Raw genomic sequence first — 27676 nt, forward strand, 5'->3', positions numbered from 1 at the left:
TATCTCACCCTCTCTCTCTCTCAAGTCAGTGATTCCTAATGTGTTGCTACACAGATAAATGTGCCTCCTCTCTACGTATGAGGGGCTCCCAAGGTCATGATGCCCTGAATGTGACTGAGAACTTTTCCTTTGGATTAAACAGTTTTATTGATTCAGAGCAATTAGTGCAGAACTGAAGGGATAACTCAGCCCACACAGCTGCATAGGTAATGAGGATTACTCCAGTCTTGTTTCCAGCAGTCAGATCTTATACTGCATGGGGTGATGTGTTTCATCCTCTTTCCACTTTTTGTTTTGGCTGTTTGCCATTTTATTTCAGTTTCCATAGTTTCCATTCTGCAATGTATTTTAATAATAATTCCACTATGTGCAACATCAGTAAACACAGACACAGCAACGTATTCTACATTTTCATTCTGCATTGCTTAAAGCTGCACTAATCAGCTGTCCTCTTCAGCGTCTCTCAGGTTATTGTTTTGGGTTTATAGCTACTGTTTTAGATCAGTTTCACTGCTCTCACCAGCCTCGTTTCTGGCCAAAGAAAACAGATTAATATGGTGATGTTACTGTATGTTTATGTTGTATTATGTTGTATTTACAGGTTGCAGGTTGCTCTGCTGCCCCCAACTGGCCAAAACTAGTTTCTGTTGCTTTAAAGCAGTATTATGCAACTATTTTACCTTAAGTAACAGTTTCAAAAATCTTCGACCTCTGCCATTCCCACTCCACGCCCCACATGCCTGTTTTTGCTCAGTGTAACTTGGCTTGATTAGGTACAATCTCCCATTAGCAGTGTGTAACACTTTACAGTACTATGTCACACTGACAGGGAGCTAGCTTGGTAATTCCACCTTTCATTTATCAACCATTTCAATTAATTTTTGTTTGCTGCTTGTACACAAGCTGTTGACCTTTGACCACCAAAATCTAATCATTTCACCTTTGAGTCCAATTGAACGTCTGTGCCAAATTTGAAATCGAAATTCCCTCGAGGCGTTAACTGAGATACCGCATACACAAGAATTGGATGGATGGATGGACAGACCGACAACCTGCAAACATAATGTCTATGGCAACAGCTGTCAGAAAATACCAATACACAGAAAGTAAAAGAACATACATCATACAAAACAACATAAATGCCCCAAAATACCCTGCAGTGTGCAGCAACATTTCTTTTTTTTCCATTGACTTTGATATTGAGTCAATGAGATGTTAATTTTTCAGGCTTCAGTTTGTATTTTTGTCAAGCAAATATCCCTGAAGTGTCTTTCGTTGTTGGTGGGGGTCAACTTAGCCTTTTGGCAGCATACATCATGCTATTTGGATTTTGTCATTGCCATTGCCACACTGCTTAATCTTGCAGTGTTTGCACAACAGCCAGTGACAAAGAATAAGAAAACAATTATTAAAAAGTTCTCAAGGAAACATACAGGAGCAACGTACTAAGGTACAAAGAGGTCAGATAGTGTTTGCTTGAATTGCTGGTGCATAAGTCACTAACTCTTGGGAACTAAGTAATCTGAGTTAGTATGTATACTAAGGACTGCTCTTTCACTTTATATTCTATTGGTGTGATTATATCTTGCAGTTGGCAAGTCGTACTACTTTTTCACTCCCCCAGTTCCTGCATAAGGAACAATAAACTTTCAGCTTTTTTATCTCGTCTTTTTGATATGCAGTTCTTGTGTGACATTTTATTTCTGCTGAAACTACAAATCCAACCCACACACTGTACGGCTGTCTATTTCTGACTTAGATTTAACAGGATTAACCTTTACGATTTCAACCTGCTCTCCACTCTGCCTCCCCCTATACATCACCGTGACATGTTTTCAATCTTAAATTACCCCTTGATGGATGTCACCTGATGACTTCCGCAGCACAGGCTGGGGGAGTGATTGTTCTTCACTGCTCCTGAATCAATGTAATATCATCCAATTGGCATAAAATTGCACCAGCAATAAAACAATTTGGGAAGTTGTACTGGAAGATACCAATCCTTCCATTCCTCCCCAAGGCTACTGCGTATACATAGTGTAAAATGTCTGTTCATATACTGTTAATGTTAGAACTGATATGATAATTTGACCTCAAAAAATATTAATCTGACACCTGGAAAGAGATCAGCTGTATATTTCACTATGCACAGAGGCTGCTTTTCTCCACCCTAAAAAGCTAAAGGCTAATGTTAGCTTGCTACCCTCTACCCGAACTAAATGACATTGCAACACCTCATCCGTCACTGCTGTCATAAATTCTACTGATTTCATTAAAGCCTCTGCAGAGATGAAAATCAGGACTCCTCATTCTGCGTTTTGCCTGACACTCAGATTATTGGTAACACATGCAAATTCATTTAAATATTCTTCAAATCAAACCTTGAAAATATGCTCATCATGCACCCTTGAGCTAATATAATATAAATGTTAATTAAGATTTGTGCAGTGAGCTGGGGAAATGAGTATTTGCAATAAAGCAATGCTCTCAAACTTTTGAAATGGAATACAGTATTAGTGGTTTTTGTACTGGACATATATATTTTAACTGAGAATACATATTTAGATATATATAGATAAAAATGAAAATATACAGTTAAGCTTGAACATGTATTACCACCCGAATGCTGCTTCTAAATATATTTTAAATTTGGCCAGGCTCCAAGTGGTGTTTATTTTCTCTGTCAGTAATCCATGTGGTTGCCTTTGCTGAGATAATTTAAAGATGCAAATCTGTAGGCAAACTCTTAACAATGAGCTTGAAACTGAGCTGATCACATAATTTTTTCCGCAAGCAGAGGGAAACAAGCTAAAATTAGTGAATTGAATCTGTCAGCTGCTGTAAACACATGCAAGTTGATGGTTTGTGGGACAGAGTGACTAATAAATTTGTTTAAATTAAAAATATATGCACATTTCCAATGCTACGCGCCCTTTCAAATTGATGTAATGGCCGACTGGCCAGCAGCAGCGGCAACACCACCAATAATTTCAATCTATTTTTATTTCCACAGCTGTGAAAGTAAAAATTCAATATTGCAGAAGCTTAACAGCTCCAGTGGAATTAAAATTGTGTAGTCAATTTCATCCTAAGGCTGACTATTATGGCTGAATATCTTTTTTTTTCCTTCTTCAGAAGCTCCAGTCATTTCTGTAGAAATGAAAAAACTCCAGTGCATTAAGCAGGGGTGAAAAGTTTCCTCATATATAGGTTAAACGGGAACAGCTGTGTGCAATCATGCCAGCCACTGGCAGACTGGATACAGCGGGCTAATTGTGTGTGGCAGTGACGCTGGCCCTCATTAACCTCACTGCATTACCTTTTAGTGTGGATAAATTGGGGGGGGGGTGTTAAATCGGCCATCTGTTGCTGCCCACCTACCTTTACAGAGTCGCTAAGAGAGTGGAAGTGACACAGTGAAACCTTTCAAGGACATTAACGTCGCCATTTAACAAGGGGCGAATCTCTAATAAGACAAAAACCCCTGCAGAGCTCGGGCTGGTTGAAGTGTTACCATCTTTTAAGTCACTACAAACACTCATTTATGAAAGGATTAGCTTTCATGTCAGGAGCCTTTTTTGTTGCTTTCGGCTTCCTGTTTTTTCATATTTCCTGCTAGAAAAAACAGGAAGCTGTTGATTTTATGTTTTTAGATCTTCTGCAAAGCACCTTATGTTTTGCAAAAGCATCCAGCATAAATAAAGATTTGTATTACCTGCACTTATGTTATTTTTTGACTGATGCCCTTGAGAATAGAGGAGTGGACTCACAACATGGCAGTATCAGGAACGGACAGCTCAAGAAGTGATGAAAAAATTATTTTCAGGAGTACACGGTCAAAACAGTAGTAGTCCATGTGGGTTAAAAATCCTATCCAACTGTGAAAACTAACCAACTGTGGCTCACACATTGAAATGACTTGCAGAACAGAGATTTCAGTGGACATTGCTGTTTACCAGCGCAAACTACAGAAAAATGTTCATCCCAGCTGTGACATTTCACAGCTCTCAGACTCATTTGGGGAAAGGAAGGAAGGGATAATGTCAGCCAACTGTGCATGCTGAGTTTTGCACAGTCAAGTACAGCCTCTCCACAAAGTTAGAAAGGGTCATAATCATAATCCCAAGTGAGGCAGAAGAACTGGACTGTTTGTTAAGCTGACTGAGGGCAAGTGTAATGAGTTTGGAGACCGCTGCTTGACCACAGGACACATGTTTAAGTCTCATGTATACTGCTGAAGGGTCCTTGAACATGACAGTGATTCCACAGCTCCTCTAGCAGTACTTAATGTACATGTTGGAGCTGACCCTGAACTCTGACCTTGTGAATGCAGCAACCAAAAACTGCTTCCTCACATGGATCAATAAACTCTCACCTTTATTATTGATATGTCTGTCACGGAGGATAAGCTTATCTAACAAAAACATGTGAATGGATTTTCATAAGGGCTGTGTGTCAAGGAACAATAACTATATTGATTCATATATTTTCACCATTTATATATTTATAACATTATTCTTTTTCCATCCATAACTACTGTGCAAAACTGACAAGAGAAAGAATGGTTTATTTAGATTACAGAACCCGAAAACCTGATTTTAGAATCATATTTTGTCTTTAGGTATTGTTTATGGAGTGCTGGGGAGAGTGAGTAAAGGAATGAAGTTTATGGTGAACTTGTAACGTTCACATAATGTGACATTACCTTTTTTAAACTAACTAAAGGACAGCAAACTGAATGTATTTACGAGTTCAGAGCTTCAGAGACCACAACTAAAGGTCAGAAATTGATTTGACTTGATGTATCCTCATTGTCACCTGCTTTGAGACACTTGGAGTTAAAATGATCTACCTCGTTTGGATGTTTGGTATTTAGAAAAAGCTCCTAGTTGAAGGTACACAATGATATTTACTGGCAACAGGCTTGACTGGCACCATTGGTGAAATACAAGTTGACAAGCTGCCGTTATGGGGTCCAATTCTCTGCTGATTGACGTTAATTTGACATGTATTCTAACACTGCGCTGTATAACTTGTTAAAGTGTCATTTTGATGACAACTGTAGCGCATGTGCTGCATAATCAACTATATAAATCATGATTAAGTGAACAGTCTGCATTGAAGGAAGATGCATGGAAATGAAATGAGAGAATGGATTTTTAAGTGGCACGCCTTAATGATGTACCAAATATTTACATACCATCTGTAAGTAATTATCACGTCTCTATTTATGTACAGAACTTTACAATGAAGTCAAAAGGTTTCTTTGTCCTTCAGTTCATGTTTATTTGTAAAATAAAGTGTTGATCATTGAAACATTTGACTAGTCAAATATATGACACAAACATTTTATTGACTGATAAGAACACAAATAGTTATCTACAATGACAATGTTTTCTAGCCTTACAACAGTTGGAATATACTGTTTTTTTTATACATGAACTGAAAATACAAAGTTACAGTAAACATGCCTTTTGATAAAAATATCTTTACAAAAAAAATGTACATTTCTATACAACAGTTGTCAGTTACACATCTCTACAAGCCCAACGATTCTGGTTAAAACCTGCAACGATTCCAACAAACTGTCAGTATATTATTTCAGCATTATTTTAAACTTAATAAAATTTCTCTTTTTAGTCTATTGGTATTTGAAATAAACATGATAAGGACTATTTACACAGTGAACTAAAAATGAGTGTTGAGCCAGAAATGTTCTAAAGTGACAGTTAAACAGTTAAAAGCAATGAGTTTTTTTCTATATATTTTTGCAAAATATTTGACACATCACCATACTGTTCATTAAATAACAGGCTACCAGCAAAAAAGATAAACATGTAGCAGAGCCATTTCCCTTTAACATGTTTTTGGATACAAAAATAGTGCTAAATATTACACATTATCATCATTCACCAGACACTTATTTTGAATGAGCTGCAGGACAGTCACTATTTTAATTTTATTGTGTGTATTTTTTTAGGCAGCACTGCCAGGGTTGACTGGTGTATTCATGTGCGAGGTGACTTTTCCTTCACATTAAGAAATCCCATTTAAAGGATTTAAAACGTTTTCTCACTTACCCCTGGTGACATGGTTTTATTTTCCCTGCTTTTGTGCAAATAATATGACACAAAAAGGAGTGAATGGGATTTAGTTAATGGTGTTAAAAGCACCGAGATTACATTACTACAAAACTCTAACACTAACTCATTATTTGGGTTATTAATCCAGTTTTCATGGGAACCATTTTCTAGTACTCAAATAAATTAAAAATGTCTACAGAGGCATGTGTGGACTATCCAAGGTAATTAACATTGTTTCTGAAAAAGAATCAATGTTGCTAAATGTTTAAAATGCCATTGTAATGCTACGAGCACCACAGATGGAAATGTTTCTATCTTCACTGCACTGGGGTGGATACAAGTTTCAGAGGCAGAAATTTCAAAACCCGTGGAAGTAAAACAACTATCTGCTTGACTAGACATCAGCCGGAGTTAAGAGGGAAATATTTGGGGTTTTTAAACTACCAATAGCACTGAATGATGTGGCTCAACTTTTATATGGACTTACTGATGTTCAGTAAGAATAAAATTACTCTAAGTAATGACAGAGCCCTGTTTGCTTTCATGCTTCCAGTTTACTTTAAATCCAGGCTCAGGAGGAGGAAGGTGCACAGCTAATTTATACCAGGTGTGCTGCTTGATTGCTCAGTGGCATCAGTTAGGCTGATGATGTCACTGGCCTAGACATTAGGTAGGTTTCTAGTCACATTTTATGCACATTTTCAACTTTGACTGAAAATGCTAGAAATTCCAGATAAATCTCAAAATATTGCAAAAAAAGTTTGTATGTTTAGTAGAGGTGGAAAAGTGAAGGGACTTAATACATGAAACAAACAGAAAAACCATATTTCCATCACATTTTATATTGTTTGTGGTTTGGCAGGTCTTCTAATTACATTAGCTTCTTGCACCCTTTTTTTCTGCAATGTCTGTAATGGCACCCAACTGGAAAATTAACAGCATAAACCAGTTATTTATCTTCAACAAACTACTAATGGAAGTGTACATTAATATGCATTTTCTTTAGCAGAAATTTGGTTTGCACTACATGTGAATGGAAACCCATCTACTGAGGGGGTGTTGCTGTGTTACTTAGCGTCTGATTAGCTTAGCTGTGCTTCCAGACCACTATTCAAACAGGTTTGTGTTCTGAAAGCTTTTACATTAATGAGGTTGTTAACATGGTGTTGGCTCACATACATCAACAGCCAAACTGAGACACCTGGTTTATATTAGCTGTAGTTCCTAACAGCTAACCTCCTAATGGTCACATCTTAGTGGGAAAAAATGGGGGAAATATGATGTGAATAATTAACAGTTGAACATGCTGACACCCAATCAGTGGTGACATAATTCACTTTGCAGTAATTTATTTATAATCAGGTTAATTGTGATTGCTCAGCTGAGGATCAAGCTGCATATGAAATTTCTGCATGTTAGTAGCTCGACATGGCAACAACGTACAGTAACAGACGAATTGGAACTGGAAGAAATCATATACATTAATATTAGTAAAGTGCACCAAACCATTGAGTGCTGGCCAGCTCTGCTTAAACTGATCATTTTTTACTTGACAATAATATTGACTTTTATGTGCATCTTATGTTTTGTATTGTCTCTATTTAGGTTGTTTTAAGGCAGGTTATTCTGTATCAGTTCAGACATGTAAGCTATCTGAGTCACTGCCTCTTCATGTATAATTTAAAATAATACCACTTCCACTATTTCCAAAAACCTTGCCTCGCTTCCTCACCTACATAAGACAGGATCAATGCAGAATGCAGAGAGAGACGATGCAGGAGCAAGGGCATTGGCTCCTGAACAACAGCAGTCCGTGTTGGGATGAACAGGCTGAGCAGGGAGGAGCGCACTGAGACGCAGGGGCAATGCTCCCTGGCAGGAGGCCTGTGCCAGAATTGGCTCTCTACCACAGGAGGCCCTTTCTGCTTCTGAAACTTGGCAGGAGTTGGAATATATGATGGAACAGCCCCACAGGGCATTTGTGTGATAAATGGATAAAGCAGGATAAAGTTATGCTCACAGCTATTGGCTTATGTAGGAGTCAAATCCGAACCAGGCGGCACCAATGTTTCATTCATTTTCTGAATATTATGTTGCAGTCGCAGATTGTTCCGACTGTCATTTATTCATTTGATTTTTGAGCAACAACAGAAATTCATTGAAAAAACTGTGTAAAATTACAGCGCAAACACATTTCATAAAAGCAGCAACAATTGATCAACAACCATCATGTTCCCCTCTCACAATATAACTCAATTAATAAATCCAAATAAGTCCCTTTATTTCCTTCACCTCTTTTTTTATTTTTCTAGAAACAGGATTATCGCATGATACTTTCAGCTTCTTGCAATGAAATATTAGTTGTACAGAATATCCATGAGGTCAACTCAGGCCAATGCATTAAAATGGATCTTGAATACATTTTCTTTAGAGAGAAAATCACATTCGGTTTGTGCTGCACAGTTGGGCATCTAAATGTGATTCGGCATCTCTTGAACACAACTTACAGTCCAGAATGGGTGTCTTGATCCCTCAGAGATCTTCTTCTCTCTCTTGAAGGTGATGATGAATTCCAATACCACTGAGCAGAGGTGTCTGCTTCGTCACCCTGAAGTGATAAAGGAGAAAACTGATGAAAACACATTACAGGACTGCGTCTCCTCCTCATTCATGGTGGCTGTTTATAAAGCTGTAAATCTGATGAGGATTAGTTTGAAAGTTTTAAAGCTTGTCAATTTTGAATGGGCCCAGAAATATCTTAGGAAGTGCAGAAATATTTGCTGGTAGCCAGAGCTGCCTCTCTAATCCTTCTGGACATGACTTATTGAGGTTCTTCTCAATGTGATTTTCTATCCTTGGTAGGCCTGCAAGCAAAACATTCATATATTCTCCACGACCCCGAGTGGGATTTTCAGGTTTTTAAATGTATGTGCTGAGGAGGTTTTGTGACTCTGCTACTGATAGAATTTTAAAAAGCAGACATATGGAGAGGAAATGAAAAACTGAAGTGTAACATGTGGTTTTTTTAAGAGGTGGACAGAATTGGGACACCACATGCCTGGATGGACAGATGAGGAGAAAAAGCGTGGTGTTCACTGTGAACGTTTTTGCTTTATGTCAACGGAAATTACTGCAAAAAATATTTGTAAATTATAAAAATGAGACTAAAACTAAATAAAGCAAGTGTGAAATTAAAAATAACACAGAAATTTTACAGTGCTGGTCAGTGAATAAAAACCAGATGCATCTTCCAGATTGTTAAAACAAGTTACAAATTCATAAGTTAATGCTAATGGAACATCACTGTGAACAGAACTGTGGTAAAGTTAACATTATTTTTGCTGTGTTTACAGGCAATGGTTTCATAAAACTTAAAAATGACTGACTGGGACTAAGGAAATCTTAATTTTTTTGCTCAGCGTAGTTAACTAGTGTTTAGGGAGTGATTTCAGACATTTCAGGCAGTAAAACAGACTGGGATGTTTTTAGTTTTTGTTGACTGAAACGACTAAATTGCTAACATTAACATTACCTAATCTAACATTAGGTGCCAAAAAATGTGATTTGCAGTCTCTAATGAACAGAAATTTTCCTTGCTAATCCAGCAGCAAAAGAAAACTGTAACTGAGCTTAACTCATGTTACATCAACAGTCTGCGACTCATAAACACTGCCAAGCACCCCTGCTATGAAAAGCCAGCCAGCACCGAGCCAACTGATGATGTGGCTGCATCATTACCCACACCCTGAGAGGCAAGAGGCAGGGAACTCTTTACCTTAGGCCTCGCCATTCATACCCCCTTCCACACAATTCAATTAGATGAATGTTGTTTATGGGCAGTTCTGGCCCATTGGAATGCCATTATTGCTTTCTCTGTCGAATTCAGCATTAGCTGCCCTTCAGTGGAGCTGGTCTTCCAAATGTCATGGAGCTTATGACTTAGGAGATGATTAACGAATGTTTAGAAATGCTCATGACACAGCTCAGTGGTTATGGCTTTTAATGAGGACCGGATGTAAGGCATTTAATGAGGACTGGCTGTAAGAGCCTTCAGGACCTTTAGCAGTATTATAGAACAACCTCACAGATGCTGTAATGGACACTTGGATTAAAGCTCTTACCTGATCTCAGTTGTCAATATCCGATACATGGTTCTCTATCTGAAAGGGAGAGCAGAGAGTGGAAGTTGAAATCACAGATAGCGGTTTTAACTGAGCACACAGGTTGTTTTTAATCTTTTCTAAAGGTCAATACACTCAGAAACAGCAGCCATGCCAACCTATGGAACAGTCTTCCTGGTACATTATCACAATCAGAGATCAATGTGACCTTCAGGAAACAAATAAATCTCTTCCACCTTCTTCTCTGAAAAATAATCTCTTCCATTAGCAAGGACACAGAGCTATCATCGAGAATAACATGTCCATGCTCACCAGGTTAATGGCTAATAAATGTGGTAGAGAAATAGAGAATAGAGAAATAGAGAAAGTATGGTCAAAAGCATGGTCACAGCTGAACCCTGATGAAACTGAGGATAATTACTCTGATGGCACTACTTGAATTTGAAATACTGTGAGAAGTGAAATAAAACAGAGTTGCTCCATGGTTTAATTAGAAATGTTGAAAAAATATGGGTAATATGTTTTAACTGCAGAATAATTTGGTACTGTAGGTGTTTTAAAGCTCCCAGTGTGAAGATAACTGTTACCAGGCTAAAACATTATTTCATTAAGTTAAAGGACCAGATATTTGAATACAACAGAGCAAAGAACACACTAATTAGATTTTTTTAAACTTTAAAATGCTAAATTGACATTCATTTAACAATATTCAAAGCACAATACAGAAGAAAATCACATTCTTCAAAGACAGCCAAAAGTACCTATTTGTTTTAAACACATCTTACAACCCACTGTACAACTGAAAACTGTAATAATCCACCATTCTGTGTCTGGACTAGAGGTTAAAATGTATCTCTAAGCATTAATGTGACCAGGTGTAAGCCACAGCTGACTGAAATCAATTGATTGCAGCTAACTATGTGTAACAAGTATGAGTCTGTTGTTTCTTTTATGGTATGGAAAAAAGCATCGGTTGTAGTAAAATGGGTGAATTAAACCAGTGACAATCATACAAAGATATTATTTGCCCAAAATGTGTTGAGGTAAAGAGTAATAGCTTTCAAATCAGCAATCCTGAGCACTATGTCCAGACACCATATTATTTAGACAATTGGAAATGATTAGTTCATTAGTCATTAGTTGAATGTCAGAAAATTTGATAACTGTTTAATCACCATCAAGTAAAAATATGACACATTTGTTGATCCCAACTTGTTGTGAAATTTGCTGCTTGTCTCCATTTTTTAGTGTCATTTCAAATTGAATATCTTTGAGTTTTTGACAGTCAGTCAGACAAAATAACCAATTTGTAGGAGTCATATTTGGCCCTTGGAATTTGGAATGGGCATATTTTTATTTTATGACAGTTTATTCTATTTTTTTTTTTTTAAATGACCTTGTGAAAGAAACCCTCATCTTTCCTGTTTTACATGCACCACTCCATGGTTAAGATCCAAACCAGTCCATGCAGGTCTGGTCTTAAATCCTTTCATATGTATCTTAAGCCCTTTGCTTTAATTATAGTCTGTTAGTGTGTGTAAGTGTCTGAGCCTGTGCCTGTGTGTGGGCTTGTGAAGAGCCTTGCTTCCACTGTTTGAGCCGGGGTCGACAAGGGAGAAACTGTCAGTCCGGGCGCCCTCACCATTCACTCATGTGAAGCCCTGCTCTCTCAGATCTGTGGCCATGAATAATTCTGGGAAATTAACTTTCAGAAAACGAAGACTGTCTGCCCACTTGAGAGCTCCCAAAGTGCCTTGCTCTCTCTTTCTCCCTGTCAGCCCTGTCAACTGTTTCTCTTACCAGATGGTGGCTGCCCTCCTCGTCGTAGTCGTCCTCACCTCCATCGGTCATCTCTCCCGCCTCCACGTCCAGTGCCCCCTCGCCAGCCTCCTCCCCAGAGTTTTCTGCCGTCTCTGAAACGGACTCCTCATGCAGGGAATCGCAGTTGTCCTCATACTTTCTCTGAGCCTCTGTGTGAGAAAGGAGGGTGCACAATGAAGTCAGAGTGTGGTCACAGCCTCGGTTTTCTTTGCTTCCTTTGTTTTTCTCAGTGTTTTCCCAGTTGTGCTGAAACATGAAGACTTGGCTACTTGGCTACTACTTGTGGTCCCTTGAGGCCATGCTGCTCCTTACACTCAACTGGACAGAAGTAGTTTGACCTCAGCGAGTGACAAGCGACTGGCAATGCTGTCTTGTGCACTCTGTCTTCACCACATGCTTTCTGCATGCATCTGTCTTACTGAACAGTTGCACCTTCATTTTAACCAATGCAGCTGTTTCACCTGCTGCAAAATCTTGTATTTCAGTCAAACTACCTTCCATTAAACCAAGTAAGTACATAACTGAATGAAGCATGAGTAGCCACTAGCAGGTGACCGCAACTGCTGCTGCAATGTTGCTATTACAGTGGAAGCAAATAGACAAGGTGTTAGCGGTTTATGCTAAGTAGAATTTCTGGAATTCCAATCGGGAGTGTACCTGTGTTCTTGTGTTCAGCTCACCAGAAACCTCGGTCCCCTCTGTTATTTACCTATATCATCTTTCCACAGACTTTGTATGCAATCGCACCGCTTCTAAAATTCACTCTGTGTATTGTCTGAGCTCTGTCAGGGCTTTAAATAAATCTAATCTGTTTCAGCCATCAAATTTCATTTAATATGGCTCATTATAGATGTTTTTTATTTAAAAAAAGTCTGAATTACCCCTTTGTTTTGATTATAATCTGATAAAATGCATAGAAAGAGATGGCAAACTGCTGCCCTAGGCTTGGGCAAATTTGATGGTATGGTACCAACATTTTAAATTTTTTATACTTTTCATTTTCAGGCACCATATAATGTTGATGATCATGGATTTTGCATTTACTGAAGAATTCAAAATCAATCTTGGTGTTATCTTTTGCCTGCAGCCTTGCTTAGATAAACACATGAAATCTATTGCTGAATTCTGCTTTTCTCTAAGAAACATTTCAAAGTTTCTCTCTAGTAAAAACCTACAAACTAGTCTTCATGCCTTAGCTTGTCAGCTGCAGTTTTCAGTGTTCCTTTATTTGGTTTAGAATTTATTGTAGCTTCCAACAAATCACTCCAGAGTTTGAATAAAGCAATGCAATCATGCTTGCTGAAACACTGTAACATGCACTTTGAGGTAGGTCCACATGACCTTCACAGTGAGCTGCACTCTGAGGCTGTCATGTTGTGTAGGGCATCTATAAAGACCTCTCATATAAACTGAGTCAGCGTGGCTTTGACACCTGTTCGCTGTTATGACAGAGAGCTCTGCTGCTCTTATCTCCCACAATGTCACCAAGACTTATGGCCAGCGTGTGCTCTCAATTTCCCTCCCTCAGCGGTCGGTGTCCCTTCCCCCTCTTTTCTTTTTCCCCACCAGCTAGTTCTGACTCTGCTGCCTCGCCTCCTCACCGGACTCGGCTCTCTGCTGCTTCTCAATCTTCTCGAGGCGCCCCAGCAAAGAGTCGATCTTCATCTTGATCTGAGTCAGCTCCCGTTTAATAGTCTGAAGCTGGTCCGTCTTCACTGCTGAGGCACAGAAACACAGAAAGAGATGCCTTCAATTATAGCGACTTTAACTTGGGTTTAGTTTGTCCTAATACCATTTGTACACTCATTCTAATGATGCTGGCTTTATACAGTTTATTGCAGACTGCATGCTGTCATCTGTTAATACTCTTAGTTTTTAGTTTTGGATATCATAACATCTTTCTGAGTCACACTTTCCTCAGGAGAGAACATCTCAATCTGGCCAACTGCAAAGTTACCCAGCTGAAACTGTGGACCTGCTGTTTTCAATTTGAAGATTAGTACACAGCTTACGCCCACCACTTTGTGCAGTGCTGCTCAAGTTTTGCCCAATAGTGCCAATATCATTCAGCTGGCATGACATGTTTATATTATGTTATTATATAAACACTTGACTTTACTGTTCCCAATAGACAGGAACTGCTAAACAAATTGAGACAGTGCTCACATCCTTAAGTAAATCTAATTATTTGGAAGCCTAATCTTCAGTATGTTATTCAGTAAAAAGCAGGTCAGAAAACATAGAAAATTCACTTAGATTTAATAATATTTTTCCAGCTTTTAGGATTATAGCAGCACTTTAAAGGGAAGTATTTAACATTGGCACAAATGAAGTGCATTAAAAAGAACTAAAACTCTTATCTGTGCAAGTTAAAAATGATTGAATTGCAGATGAATAGCAGCTCATTCACTCTTTGAAATATCCATGTACTTTCTTTTTTTTCCACAAACCTCACTAAAAGTTTTTTTGCAGGTATTACAATATAATTTTTAATAGTCTAGTTAAATTAAGGCTAGAATTAAATTTTGATGATCAACACCTCTGTTTGTGAAACTAAACTGGATTTAAAAAAAATAAATAAAATGTATTAATTTAAGTGTTTTTCAATCCTTTTTTTAAATTTAACACACTCACTGCAACTCTGCCTGATCATTGCCTCACTAACAGTGCTGCATGAGAAGCAGGGGGTACAATTTACCCTCCCACAGCTTCTGTTTACTGCCTTATGAATAATTGCTCTCCCTTCTCCTGCTTTGCTTTGGTCTCAGTGTTCACTCTAACAACACATATCTGAGCTTTGGGTAAATGAAGCGTGACCGTATCATGTCAGAGTTTGAGTCTTAACCTTGATATGTCATATGCAAATAACATCCACTGGAAATAAAATTTTTAAAAAATTACGTGAAGGACGTCACCATTAATTTAATCTGGCCAGTCTCACGGTTACTCAAAAGAGGATGTACTCCCTTAGCAGCTTGAACTGAGCAGATTAAAGAATTTAGACCATATAGTAATAAGATAATCTTATTCCTTAACCCTCGGCAGCTGGAATGTGTCATTTTATTTGAGAGGCGGTTGAAAAACAAGACACCAGAAGTTGAGAGGAAAACATAAAATTCTCTTTGACACCTATCAGATTCTGTCAGGGGCTGGAAAGAGGACGGATGAGCGCTCGGTAAACAAACCCACGAGTTCCTGTAAAGCTTCAGCTGAGAAAATCAGAGGCAGGAGGCATGCACAGAATCAAAACCTTGCTTGTCTGCTATCATGTCTGCATGCCACTCTTTAAGTTAGTTTACTCTGATGTATATATACACCCACACCCCATCACAATGCAGAGCCCCTTCTATGTCAGTGCGCTCCTATGTATGAGCTAAACTGATGCATAAAACATTAACATCTATGGTTTTGGGAGATGTCAGTGCATGATAAGAATTTATGACATATTAGCCTGCTGTAAACTAGATTCCCCAAAAGGACATTTTAATCTTTCACTCGAATTCATGCTGAAAAACAGCACGTGCTGCATAGGTAAGGTCCAGTGCACAGTGTGCAGTATTTGCCAATGCATTACTTCCTTAAAGCAGAGCAGGATGATTAATGAGAAATAGAGAGAAAGGGTGGTATATAATGCCACACTGAAGGTAATACATATGTAATATGTGTGTGGAAATCCCAAGAACTAGTCTCATGTTGTTTTGTAAAGCAGCCATCAAATTGAAAGCTACAGAGCAGCAGAAAATCGACCTTTCCGGGGGGCAAAAAGGAGAAAACGGTGGATATACAATGATATCTTGATGGTGGCACACGGAAGTATCTCTATCTCCCTCTCAGTATCACCTTGCTTACGTGTGTAGAAACCAACAGCGATGCATGCACACCCACAAACACTCACTTCTTTATTCCAACATTATCTGAGCTCAATGTGGCCAGCTTACTAGTTGTCCTTTGATGATAAGAAAGTGTGAAACAGTTTCTAATTTATCGCAGCCTTCAGGCCTTTTTCCCTTTTGTGCTATCAGTCACATAAGCTGCAGAGATGGAAAACATACACATCCTAATCCAACATCGTTTCATCGACACAGCATCTTTAGATAGCTTAGGTTAAAGGAAAAGGAGAAGCAAAAAAATGCCATTGTTATTTAATAAGCATTAGGAAAGATTTAGGGAATGAGGAATGGATCTAATTTTAGGACCTCATGATGAACTGCAGAAATTTTATCTTGGGGGATAGAGAGGATCTCTTGAATCACTGGTCTATGAAGATTAAACCGGACAAAGAGTTTAGGAGCTGATGATGCTGATGTAATTCAGACTCCATATAGATGTGGAAAAGTTCCCAGCTTGGAGATATTAAGACTAGGGGGATCTGGAGGACAAATTCTTAGACATAACGGAAGGAAACTTGATTTTTGTTACATTTCCATGCGCTGATGTACACCTATTAAATAATTCACACACTGTGCATGACGCTGGAGCTATAAGTACAAATTTTGACCCTGTCTTTCTACCTGAAGCTGTTTAGACAAAGATAGTCAAATCACAGCATCGGAATAGGAGCTGGCATGGTCGTCCATCTTGAAAATCTACTACACCTTATAGGACCTGTGGTGGAAATGAAGGTAATGGAACCATTTGCCTTGTGACTGGACCCTGCTTTATGATTGGATTGTCACTGTTCAGGTGTAAAGACAAGGTCACTAATGTGAGAACATACTACACTGACCATCCAAATACAGTGAAATATATTTTATTAATAAAGTTTTATTTTACTCAGCAGTAGCCTAAATTGTTACATGATTTAGGATGGCATCTGGTTAAATCCCCACAAAGCCTCATAACCATACATGTCTGTATTAACTCTTCTAAGAAGCCAATATTGCTGTAACAACATATACAAAACAGAAATAAAATGCAAGAATAAACCTATTTTTTACTGTGCTGTTGCCTCAATAACAAACTTGTTTTAACATCACTTGAGTCAAAATCATTTTAGTAGTAAACTCAAAATAGTTGGCTTTCAGAAAAGACCAGGATCATGGCTGTAACCAAAAGGGAAGTTTAAGCTCAAAGTTCGTTCTTAACCTTGTAAACAGCAACTGAGAAACCAGTCTCACCCCAGAGTCTTATTTAGAAGCTGTTTGGGAGCTTTCAATCACATTTGAATCACTTTGAACCTCAGCTCTTAAGCCAACATGGATGAGATATCCTTAAAGAGCTTGAGAAGAAAAAGAAAATTTGAACATCTGCACTTCCATAACAACTGGACAAACTCTATCTGCTGATGAAGATCATGTGATATGATCAAGAACTCCAGAACAAAAACTACTAAAAGACAAAATAGGTCAAAAGTCTTCATAAACTGACAGGGAATGTAGTGTGTCAAAGAGGGTCTAATGTGGAAATATATCCATCTTCATGACCCATGCATCTGATGGCTGTTTCTTTCTTTCACCTCGAGTGAATGATTACTCATACACAGCCCAAGTGGTTCAAACTGCCCACACTAACCCACCCTGTTGTTTGGACAAGCTAACCTTATTTTGCCGTCCAATCTATCTAGGCCAAAGTAAATACAAACAGTGATTTTTCATGGCCCTGGCAGGGGCAAATTAGTCTCCCAAACATACAGCAGCACTGCTTAGACAGAGGAGAGAGAATTCATTGACTCTGTCCAAAAAGAAGATGGGAGATGGGCTTTTTTTCCTTCTCTATAATACCAACTGCAACCGGGTCCTCCTGACAGACCTTACCAAGCTGCTCGCGCCGATAACACTGGCCTAGACAGGCAACAATGAACAAACACTGTAGCCAATTACACAGGCTTCGGATAGAGACTAATGTTTAGGAAAACACAGCTGACCGCAGCTCCACAGAGATGCCCCCAATCTCACGTTAATTACATTTAGGATGTTATAATGCATCACCAGTTAATCACAAGACCAAATGAGATCCAGATGGATCCTGTGTGACAGGAATAGCAACGTTTGCTGAATGGGTGCTGCTCAGAAAGCTCGGATTATATTAGTGTTTTGCAATGTAGTGTTTTGCTCTACATGCAGTGTGGTTGTTCTGAGCTGCTGGAGTGAATTAAATAGCTTTTTATAGTGGCACAGCGTAAGTAGCACAGCTGAATCATGCCACCGCCTTTTCTCTAAGAGCCATGGTTTTGAGATTTGCATTAAGCCTTCAGTTTTTGAAAAGAACAGAATGCCATTAGTGTAATTAGGCTGTGTTCTCTGGAACATAAAAATTAAATAAAAACAAAATCTGACTAGTCCAGTGTTAACACAAGACAAGTAAAAAAGCACCTTATTGTACGTACGTTTGAGCCCGGAGGAGGATGACGTGGGAGGTCTGGAGGATGAAGAGGAGGAAGAGGAAGATGTTTTGATGGGGAAGGAGGTCTTCCCACGGCGGGAGGAGGGAGCAAGCACCCTGGAGCGTTTGAGGGGGATCACGGCTCTGGGTGGGGGGGCCACTCTGCCATGGTAGTCAAAAAGCCTCAAGAAAAGAAAAACCTATAATATTACACTTCACTTCTCACACCATTTCTATAAGTCACTGTTCTCAATAAGAGGCCATATAGCATTCAGAAAATGTCCATCTACAAGAGTTTTTTTTCGTTTATTTCACCATTACCTCTTTCAAAAGCCCATTATCTGTTCCCAGTATTGTATTTCAGGATAGATTTTCTGTGAATTTCTCTTGGGCATACATAAAAGAAGAGGTAGACATTACAGTTCAGCTCTACCAGTATGCCTCTTTCTGTACAAGTATCCAGGCTATTACATGCATGCAAATAATCCCCTCGCATTTCCTTTAAAAATGAAGAGGATGAAAAGAAGAGGGTGCTAAATGTCAAACAAAGGTGTCAGCTTTGACTGTGACAGCAGACGTCTGTCATGGGTCTCAACAAGTTTGACATTTAGAAAATGTCTCAGCAGATAATCACTCTGATCACTGGCAGATAAATGAGAGGGAGATGACAAGTGTTCCTACATCAGCATGTTCGAGTAGCGTGCTTGGTGTGTTCAGCCATTTTGACAAGTTGACTATTTGAAGATGGTTTTGTTGGAAGGTTACTGAATATTTGACAAGGGAAACTTTTAATGAGGAGGAGTCAGTCATCTTCAGAGAAATCCTACTGACCATTCAGTAAACCCATCTGTCCACATAGGTATCATAGCTTAGTAACCATAACCAGGCATGGCAGCCCTGTCAAGCTTTGGATTTCTCCACATGTTGAAGCATGGCTGTGTGAAGCTCAGAATTTAAAGAGTTTTGAGGATACAGTTTTTTTTTTTCATTGATTATCAGGGAAGTTTATACACCAACAATCATTGTCAATGTTATCCCAGTTGACCAATACATCCTAAAATATTTTCCTCTTATAATGTAAAAAGTGAAAACAATAAAACTGCCTAGGACATGCAGCTTCAGGATTAGCTTGTCTTTCTGCACACTACCATGTATGTAGCCAAGTTCATATTCAAGACCCCTTTTAAAAGATTTTTGTCTTAAAAAGAAAGTTATTTTAAAGCCAGGCAGAGACAACGTTTACAACCATCCCATGGAGCTAATGTTAGCTTAATTAGCTAGCTAGCTATATCTGATAAAATTTGCCAGTGATAAGTGTCAATTTAGACAGTCGTCAGTTAGATACAACAAGCAAGGATTCACTGAAAAATTACCAAGAAGTTTGAGTGGTAAATCTGCCACTGTTATTACTGTAAAGTGCATTATGTGACACCCAGGAATGCAAAGCCTGAGGCCCAGGCGTAGCAACAGTAATTAAAGGGAATGAGGCTTAGCCAAGGGTCAACTGTTTCCTTGTTAAATCCCAAATTTGATAAGATAATGTGAATGATACATACCTGCTGTAGAAATCATCCCTGTAGTACTCATAATCAAATTCATAACCACTGTGAGAAAGACAAAGAGAGACAGAAGCAGGAGGAGGGCACAGGGAGACAGGCAGACAGAGAGAAAGAAAGGTTGTATTAAGAGGAGCCATATCTGTCAAAAGTGAGCAGATCAAACTCAAGCTGTTTTGACTCGAATGGACACGCTCTACTTTATGCCTAAAGCTCACCACAGGTTAAGCAGCAAGCCTAAGCCACACTGGCATGCAAAGACCACAGATCAACAAAGGAAAAAAAAAAACAAGTTTCAGAAGGGAAATACAGTCAGAGAAGGAAAGAAAGCAAATTCTTTCCTCAGACCCTGGAGAGGAAAATCAATGTTAAGTACATGCTCAGGATGGCAAGTAATTTGGAATTCAGAGAGAGAAATAAAATAAAGAATGACGAGAAAAGATGGAGCTGTTTTGAAATGTTGCTATTCTCACAGGAATTTTAATTAGGATTAATGTATTACTATTTCAATTTAGAGTAGTGTAGTGTTGGTTTTTGCCTCTCCTGTTCCTGTTCCATAATTATCATATTACATCCTGGCTGTTTTCAGCTGCAGCTCTAAAATGCAAATGAGGGTTTATAATAACACAATGCACGAACTAATAAATTAGTAAAATAAGACGTGCAATGGAACAAACCAACAATTCAGAAAAGAGTAAATTGGTGGGAATACAAACTTTGCCAATGGACAAACTATCAGAGCACACAGAAAAGTGTCTCAGTGAATAGAAAAACATGTCTGGTCCTCTGTCACATCAGACTGCAGTAAACAAGCAGCTGCTTTGATCTGTTTGTGACCAGGAGATGTGTATGGGCCAGAAAATCAGGGTCATGCTTAATGAAGCTTATACAACAGCATCTCCTTTGAGCTTTACAGGCCCACGCTGAACGAACCCCAGTCAAGGCTGGGAAATGTGGAGAGCATTAAAAACTCAATTAGAAATTCAAGGTTCAAGAGGGAAAAAAATAACATAATAGGAATCCTTGTATTCTAAATATTACTCTACATTTACATCAGCGGGAGCAACAGGATGTGAGAGATAGTTAATATTTATGACAAGAGCTGCACCTTTGTATGTGAAGGAGTATGTTCTGAGGAGGGTAAATCTTACCTGTAAACGGCTGAGAGTGGTCGTTTGGAGCCTGCTTTAGGCCTGTATGGCTTGGGCTCACCTGCCATGTTTATGTCTGCAAGAAAATACACACAAACACACAGATGAATCAAAAATCTGAAAAATAATATCACACTGTAATGTAGTAATACAAAAAAAGATGAATCATATAAGGACTAATGTTTATTCATGTCTGATTTTTTGACAACTATAAATCCTCATGTCAAGCATTTGTATTGATAATCTTATGGAAACAAAGATATGGAAGCAAAAATAATAAGCAACCGAATGCCTTAAGCACTAAAATGACTAAATGGACTGCAGTTTTTTAATTCTCCTTCCATACAACACAATATTACACTGTTGTATATGTTCATATTTCATTTGAAATGTGTAGCATTTCTTTGTTAAATCCATACATTACATGTTTGTAATGAAGTATTTATTATGATTGCAGTGTATGTAGTGTCTGTCTAAAACTGTCTAAAAACCTCTCCATGACAATTAAGCATGAGATGTAGCTGAAAGTCCTGCCAGAAATCCAGTAAGTGGACCTTGGGTTAATAATTTTACTACAAGGTCAGCATGTCTTCATTAGTTCTGAACAAATTTATCAGCAGTACAGTTACAGCTCTGTTATAGCATGTAATAGTTCATAATCTACACACCAGTTACACATCTGCTTACAACTATGCTTTAGCGTGTGATAGACAATGTAGTAAATATTTACACTGCTTATTAATGGTCAATAGAGGGTTAAAGTCTGACACTCTGAGGAGTATTAGAGGATTTCATTCAATGCATATCCACACCAATGTTTGTGTCTAGACTGCTGTGTAATCTACAATAATTCAAAACCTGAGAACTGTGTCAACGAAAGTAAAGCAAGTTCCCGTCTTCAAAAGTCCTCACACAGAGCGACGGCTCATGATGGTAGTGATGGTGCTGCATACAGCTCAAAGCAGCGCCTGAACACAAGCTAGCATGAAAGCACTACTTCATAATAAAGAGAGTAAAATATCTCCCGAAGCTCTGTGCTATTTCCACAGAGCAACTGAAATTTTCATGCAACATTCAAATATGCAACATACAAGGCTGAGATGCTATAGGACATGAGGTGCACTGCCAGAGCCAATTTTCTGAGGCAAGACTGGAGACCTTGCTATCATGCACTTGAACGATTACAAAATGAAATTCTTTTTGCAAGGCAGGAGAGAATCCTTGAAAACATAAAAACAATGAAAAGCATAAGTATATAAAGAAAAAAATTCCAGCAAAAGCTGGAGCTTTGATTTATAGCTGGCTGTTAGTTCTTTGTGTAAAAAAATTATTACCATCAGGTGTACAGTTTTGTGATCAAGCCAGTCACTGATGCAGAATTTTTCAAATCGCTATCAGTGCCTGGCCAAGGGTGTTGCAAGGTCCTTGTATTTTGTTCACAGTCTGAGTGGCTACTGGGAGAGGAGCCAGTTGGTCAAAATAAACACTGGGTCCAAAATAAAACACTCAAACAGAGAGGAAAACAGTCCAAAAACTTTATGGGTGAAGACAGGTCAGACAGAGTATAGTGCAGGAGAATGACACTCTCAGCTGAGGGTTAGCACTAAAAGCAGCATCCTCTTTCTTTGTCTGAGATCAGTTTTGAGCAGAGCAAATATTATTCTAAAAAAAAAAAGATGATAATAAATGATAAATGACACAAAGGAGGCTTAGGGAAATTTCTTTCAAAAGGCAGTAAAATCCCATCATCAGCTTTAGTATATTGGCTTTGATATCACACAACCTTTCATAAGGGTCCACATGCTTTTAAGAAGGGAAGTACTCAGAAAGACCATTTTATAACTAGTGGGAGAAAAGTTGAAGACTGAGAACAATATACAAATCAACAGGGTGCCCTTGAGAGAAAGAGAGAAAGTCTAAACCTCCTCTCTGAACACAAGCCTTGGCTAAGTCCCTCATAGGTACACAGATCACTTTAAAGGTACTTTCTGACAAATTGTTTTTTGTTTTTTTTTGCACACAGCTATGTTCTCACTATCATTTTGTCCCTTCCAGCAATTCACATTTGCTTAAATAATTTATGAATGTGCCCCCCCCCAACACACACACACACACACACACACACACACACACATCTCCACCCCTCCTCTCCCCTCCAATTCCAAACAAGTGGAAGCACCCCAATTCCCGGAGTGGAATTGCACTGGGGTGAAAATAAGCTGCTGGCAAACTCTCGCCTACTTCTCTCAGTGGCTGCTCTCACGAGAAATAGGATTAAATGCCGGTCTGTTTGTATACTACCTACTTAGACATGCTAAAACACACTTTTTTGCGCAGAGCTGCATGACCAAATCAGTGTATGAGTGTATATGTGTGTGTGTGCATACTTGACGGAGCATGTTGGGATTGACCATGATGAGGACTTAGGAGATAATGATGATTTTGCTCATTAACCTGAAGGTTTACTTAGAGATAGGACCAAACCTTTAATTAGCCTGCAAACAGCCCAACAAAATATAATTGGTGTCCAAAACCTCAAGCAATCTAAAAATTTCTACAAATCTTCTTTCTGAACCATTTTGGTTCATATGCAGTACTCTCTTTGATATTTTGTCCAGAGTGTCTCCTCTATAGGAGCTCTTGAGCCAATTTTGGTTGAGGCTGTCAGGATAAGTCTGGTTCAAGTGTTGAGTCCACTGGAGCAATCAATAACACATTTTCAGAGCTAAAATTCAAAGCTTGTTAATCAACTTTTCCATCTACAGAGAATTAATGCAAATATTTTGATCATCAATTATTAATTGAAAGGAAAAATGTCAGTGTCATGCTGGTATCATATTCTTAAATGCCAGTATTTTCTTTTTTTCTTCACTTTTCTCCATTTCACATCATTGGAAATTGAGTATATTTGGGTTTGGACTGAACTGAAGATATCACCTGGGACTTCTGTGATGACTATTTTCCATCTTTTTATAGCCAAAACAATTAATCAAGAAAATAATTCTATGAGCATGGGTGAGTGTGTGTTACACTGGAAAGTTTTCATACAATCCTCATCTCTGTTTGTGCAAAAAGGGCCTGAGAGGAACTAATGTTTAACTGCTGTTACGAGTCACCTCTGATGCAGTTTTGAGCAGAACATGTTGTATCTATGAGGGACTAAGGACTAAGTTTGGTATGTATGAGTTATACGCTTGGTCAGGACTTTAATTTGTGTTTGTCAGTTGTTCTTCTGTTTCCCATTGGTTTGTACCATTGGTTTTTCTGCTTGCTCAAACTGCAGCTGGGTCAGACAGGGATAGATGGGTGGGGGGTGGAGCTCTCCATGGTGTTGAACAAGTTCCAAAAGGTTTTTAATGTCTGCTGTACTGCTCTGTCTGGGCAGCGAATAAAACAAAAAAGGGACTCGACCTTGCAGCTGCACTTGATGCGATTTGAATTTTGCAGCCCTGAAATTATTTATAGATATGTTTGAGCTTGACTCTTATTTTCTTTCTCCCAGAGATGGAGGGTGCCTGTCTGTCTATAGATAGTGAAACAAACACAACCCAGATATGAATAAATATTCAAGGTAACATTATTATTGGCCGATAAATTGGGAGAAAATAAACTGTTCTGGAGGTAAATTGCAGTGGAAAGACAGAAGCACAGAGAATAAGTAATCACTGAAGACAAACCTGTGTTGCCTCTGTCAAAAAAACAAGGATCCGTGACTCCCTGAAGGAACCTGCCTGTGTGTTTTATTGGTCTCATTTGTTGCCTTACATCTCTGTCTCCCTCAGACTACTCTTGTTCATGCTTCCTGTTCTGCCCTGGGCCTCACCCTATCCCTCAACGTCTCTTTCTCTATCTCCATCCCACCCTCACTTTCCCTCCTTCTATCACCTTCCCTTCCCTTGCACATGCACTCACACAATGCGATATCTAACCCCACCTCACCATCCGTCACTCTCTCTCACATCCCATATTTCTTCCTGTTTCTCTGCGGGCAACGAGGAAGCTCATTATGAGACATTTCAGTGCTGAGCATCACCTGTGGGGCCTTTTCTATTTGACACCTGTGCTGCCAACGAAAGCTTTGCAAGTCTTATTTCTCCCCTCCTTTCATTAGTAAGGGATGAATAACAGCAGAGCAATTGAAGTCGAGGCTTTGAATGAATCAGGGCTTTAAACCGAGCCATATGGCACCATATTGCGGGAGAATCACTGGAATGAGAAAGTACTCCTGTGAAAATCAGCAGCACCCAAAAACATAAGGAGAGGGTGAGAATGCAGGGAAACAGGAAAACCCTCATATTCCTGGAAGGAATATGAATGAATTACTGGGACAGGCACTAAATCTGCTGAAGCCACAACAAATCAGACTATAATCTTTCTGTCTCTCTGTTTCTTCCTGAAAGAGACTGTCTACCCTCTCTCTTTCTCTCTCAGACAGAGGAGGAAAACCAGCTAATAGCCTGAGGCCTCAGAGGAGAGCTATCAGGCATAGGTAGCAGGGGTCACCACAAGGTCAGGAAGAAGGAGAGAAGGATAGATTGTGTCTCGGTGAGCCAAAGAACAGTGTTGGACAGAGGGGCAGATTCCTGAAAATCTATTTCTTCTACAAGATGCTGATCTCATCAGCCATAAGTCAGCCATTGGAATAATGACATCTCAGTCACTTAGCTTTCAATAGCTTTAAGACTATTGTCATAACATATGGCAAGCCACATCCATCAATGAGTCAGTCATAATCAAGATAAACAAACATTCAAATTAGTCACTGAAAAACAGGCTCAATACAATTGACATCTAGAGCAGAAATCAGAACCCACAAGTGACTCATGTCCTCATTATGAATTACACCAACGATATGGCTGAAAACGCACCAAAAGCAGTAATTTGCATGTCAAACGGCCTTGCCTCTACGTCAGATTTCCTCAGCAACAGAAAACACAGCAACCGAAATACAGTTGTTTTTTTTTCTGCTGCAAATGATCCATTTGGACGCCTGCTGCGGTTCAGCACACAAGCTGTAACTGACAAAACAACAATTGCTGTGAGTCAGTTATCACCTTTAATATGTCTTGGCCCTCATACAGAAGCTAAAAATAAAATAAACAGGTAGTAATTCTGTCTTTTCTTTGACAACAATATATAGAAAGATAGAAAATATCCTGAGAATCCAGGATTCCAGCAATTTAAATCCTGAGAATATATTCTCTGACTACAAAATTTTGTGCCAGTCCACCTGACTCATCCTTTGGCCACCATGAACATCTGTATTATAGTTCTTGGCAATCCATCCAGTAATTAATGAGATACTCTAGTCTGGCCAAAGTGGTGGACCAACAGACTGGCCTTACCATCCCTAGAGCAATGCTGCTATTGTGGCTAAAAATCCTAACACAATCTGCAGCTTTCATGAATTTACTTTAAGATTCTGGGTCAGTTTTGAAAGAATTTAGCCATGGTGACACAGTGTCTTGGTCCCAGTTGCTGCATCAAAGCATAATTCACTACAGATTTGATTAGCACCTCTGACTTGCTTCTTCTGTAAAATAACAATGCTGGAACAAGACTCATGGATATTGTAGTAGTTAGAGCCAAACTAATGGAGAAAAAAAAATATATCTCAGACACAAAGTTGAAATAATTACTGTACGTTAAACTTACGGCTGTGATGTAAACCTTAAGTGTAAACCATTATCCAGAAGGTCCAAATGTTTTTAAGGTGATATTATTGAAAGAATTTTCACTTAAAGCTTACTGATCCAGTGGTGTCAAAGGGATCAAATCTGACAATATTTAATTTATAGGGCAGTCTTGCTAACCTAACCTAACACATCCTGCCACCACCAAAGTACAAAAAGTCCTTTCTCCCCCTGATTGCATAAAAAGCTGTGGCATCTCCTTTTGAGTCATCTCACAGACGAGCAGCACAGCAACCAGGTGATTGACTGCAATAAACTCCCTTTCAGACGTATCAGCAAGGACCTTCAAGGAATGAGAAATGTGTTCTTTTCTTTTCCAAAAACAGAGGAAAATTCCCCACAGACTGGAGCTGATGGCTCTACAACACATTTGTCACTTTTTCCCTTTGCGTGTTCTTTCATTTCATTCTCCTCTCCTTGCAAGCGCCAACCGTCTATTTGATGAGATAAACATTAAAAGGCAAAGACGGAGAAAGAGGAAGAACGAGAGAGCTTGACGCGGAGGGAGCTGCCGATCATCTCCTCATGGAACAAGAAACTCTGGCACCAATCTCCCCAATGTCTTAATTAATTGAACAAAGTAAGTAATCATGCAAATTGTTCCTCAGCGGGAGAGGCGTGAGCGAAGAGACGAGAAGAGAGTGAAGGAGCTGAATCATGCAGGTGATGGACGTGCAGAAGGGACAGGTAGGGATGTGGGAAAATTCATCTCCACTCTAGCTTCAGCTCAGTTGCTTTTGACGTGAACTCCTTGCTGAATTTTGAATTTGGACCAGTCTGAGAGGAAAGCAAGAGGTCTGAGATGAAGGAATAGCCGCATCTAATCCCAAACACCTTACATCATGACCTGCAGGCGAGGCTCTGGCTAGTGTGGGCATCATAAAAGATATGCCTTTCATCTTTGCTCTTCTGATATATTTCCACTGACTG

General features: G+C 39.0%; 1 protein-coding gene across 7 annotated transcripts in view; it reads right to left on the reverse strand.

Annotated features, from left to right (window-relative positions):
* Positions 1-8361: 8361 nt before the first annotated feature.
* The window catches only part of LOC108900020 (RALY RNA binding protein like), a 78691-nt gene continuing 59376 nt past the window's right edge, over positions 8362-27676 (reverse strand). For 5 of the 7 annotated variants that reach the window (XM_018700807.2, XM_018700805.2, XM_051066864.1 and 2 more), the window contains exons 3-9: positions 21054-21129; positions 19903-19950; positions 18351-18529; positions 13627-13743; positions 12005-12174; positions 10205-10243; positions 8362-8691 (exon numbers count right to left, since the gene is read on the reverse strand). In XM_018700807.2, the coding sequence (XP_018556323.1) occupies positions 10211-10243; positions 12005-12174; positions 13627-13743; positions 18351-18529; positions 19903-19950; positions 21054-21129 (623 nt within the window). In that variant the 3' untranslated portion in view covers positions 8362-8691; positions 10205-10210. The remainder of the gene's footprint in view (positions 8692-10204; positions 10244-12004; positions 12175-13626; positions 13744-18350; positions 18530-19902; positions 19951-21053; positions 21130-27676) is intronic. The other 2 variants (XM_018700810.2, XM_018700811.2) reach the window with 2 other exon arrangements.

Source organism: Lates calcarifer, linkage group LG24 (assembly GCF_001640805.2).
Source record: "Lates calcarifer isolate ASB-BC8 linkage group LG24, TLL_Latcal_v3, whole genome shotgun sequence".
NCBI lineage: Eukaryota > Metazoa > Chordata > Actinopteri > Centropomidae > Lates > Lates calcarifer.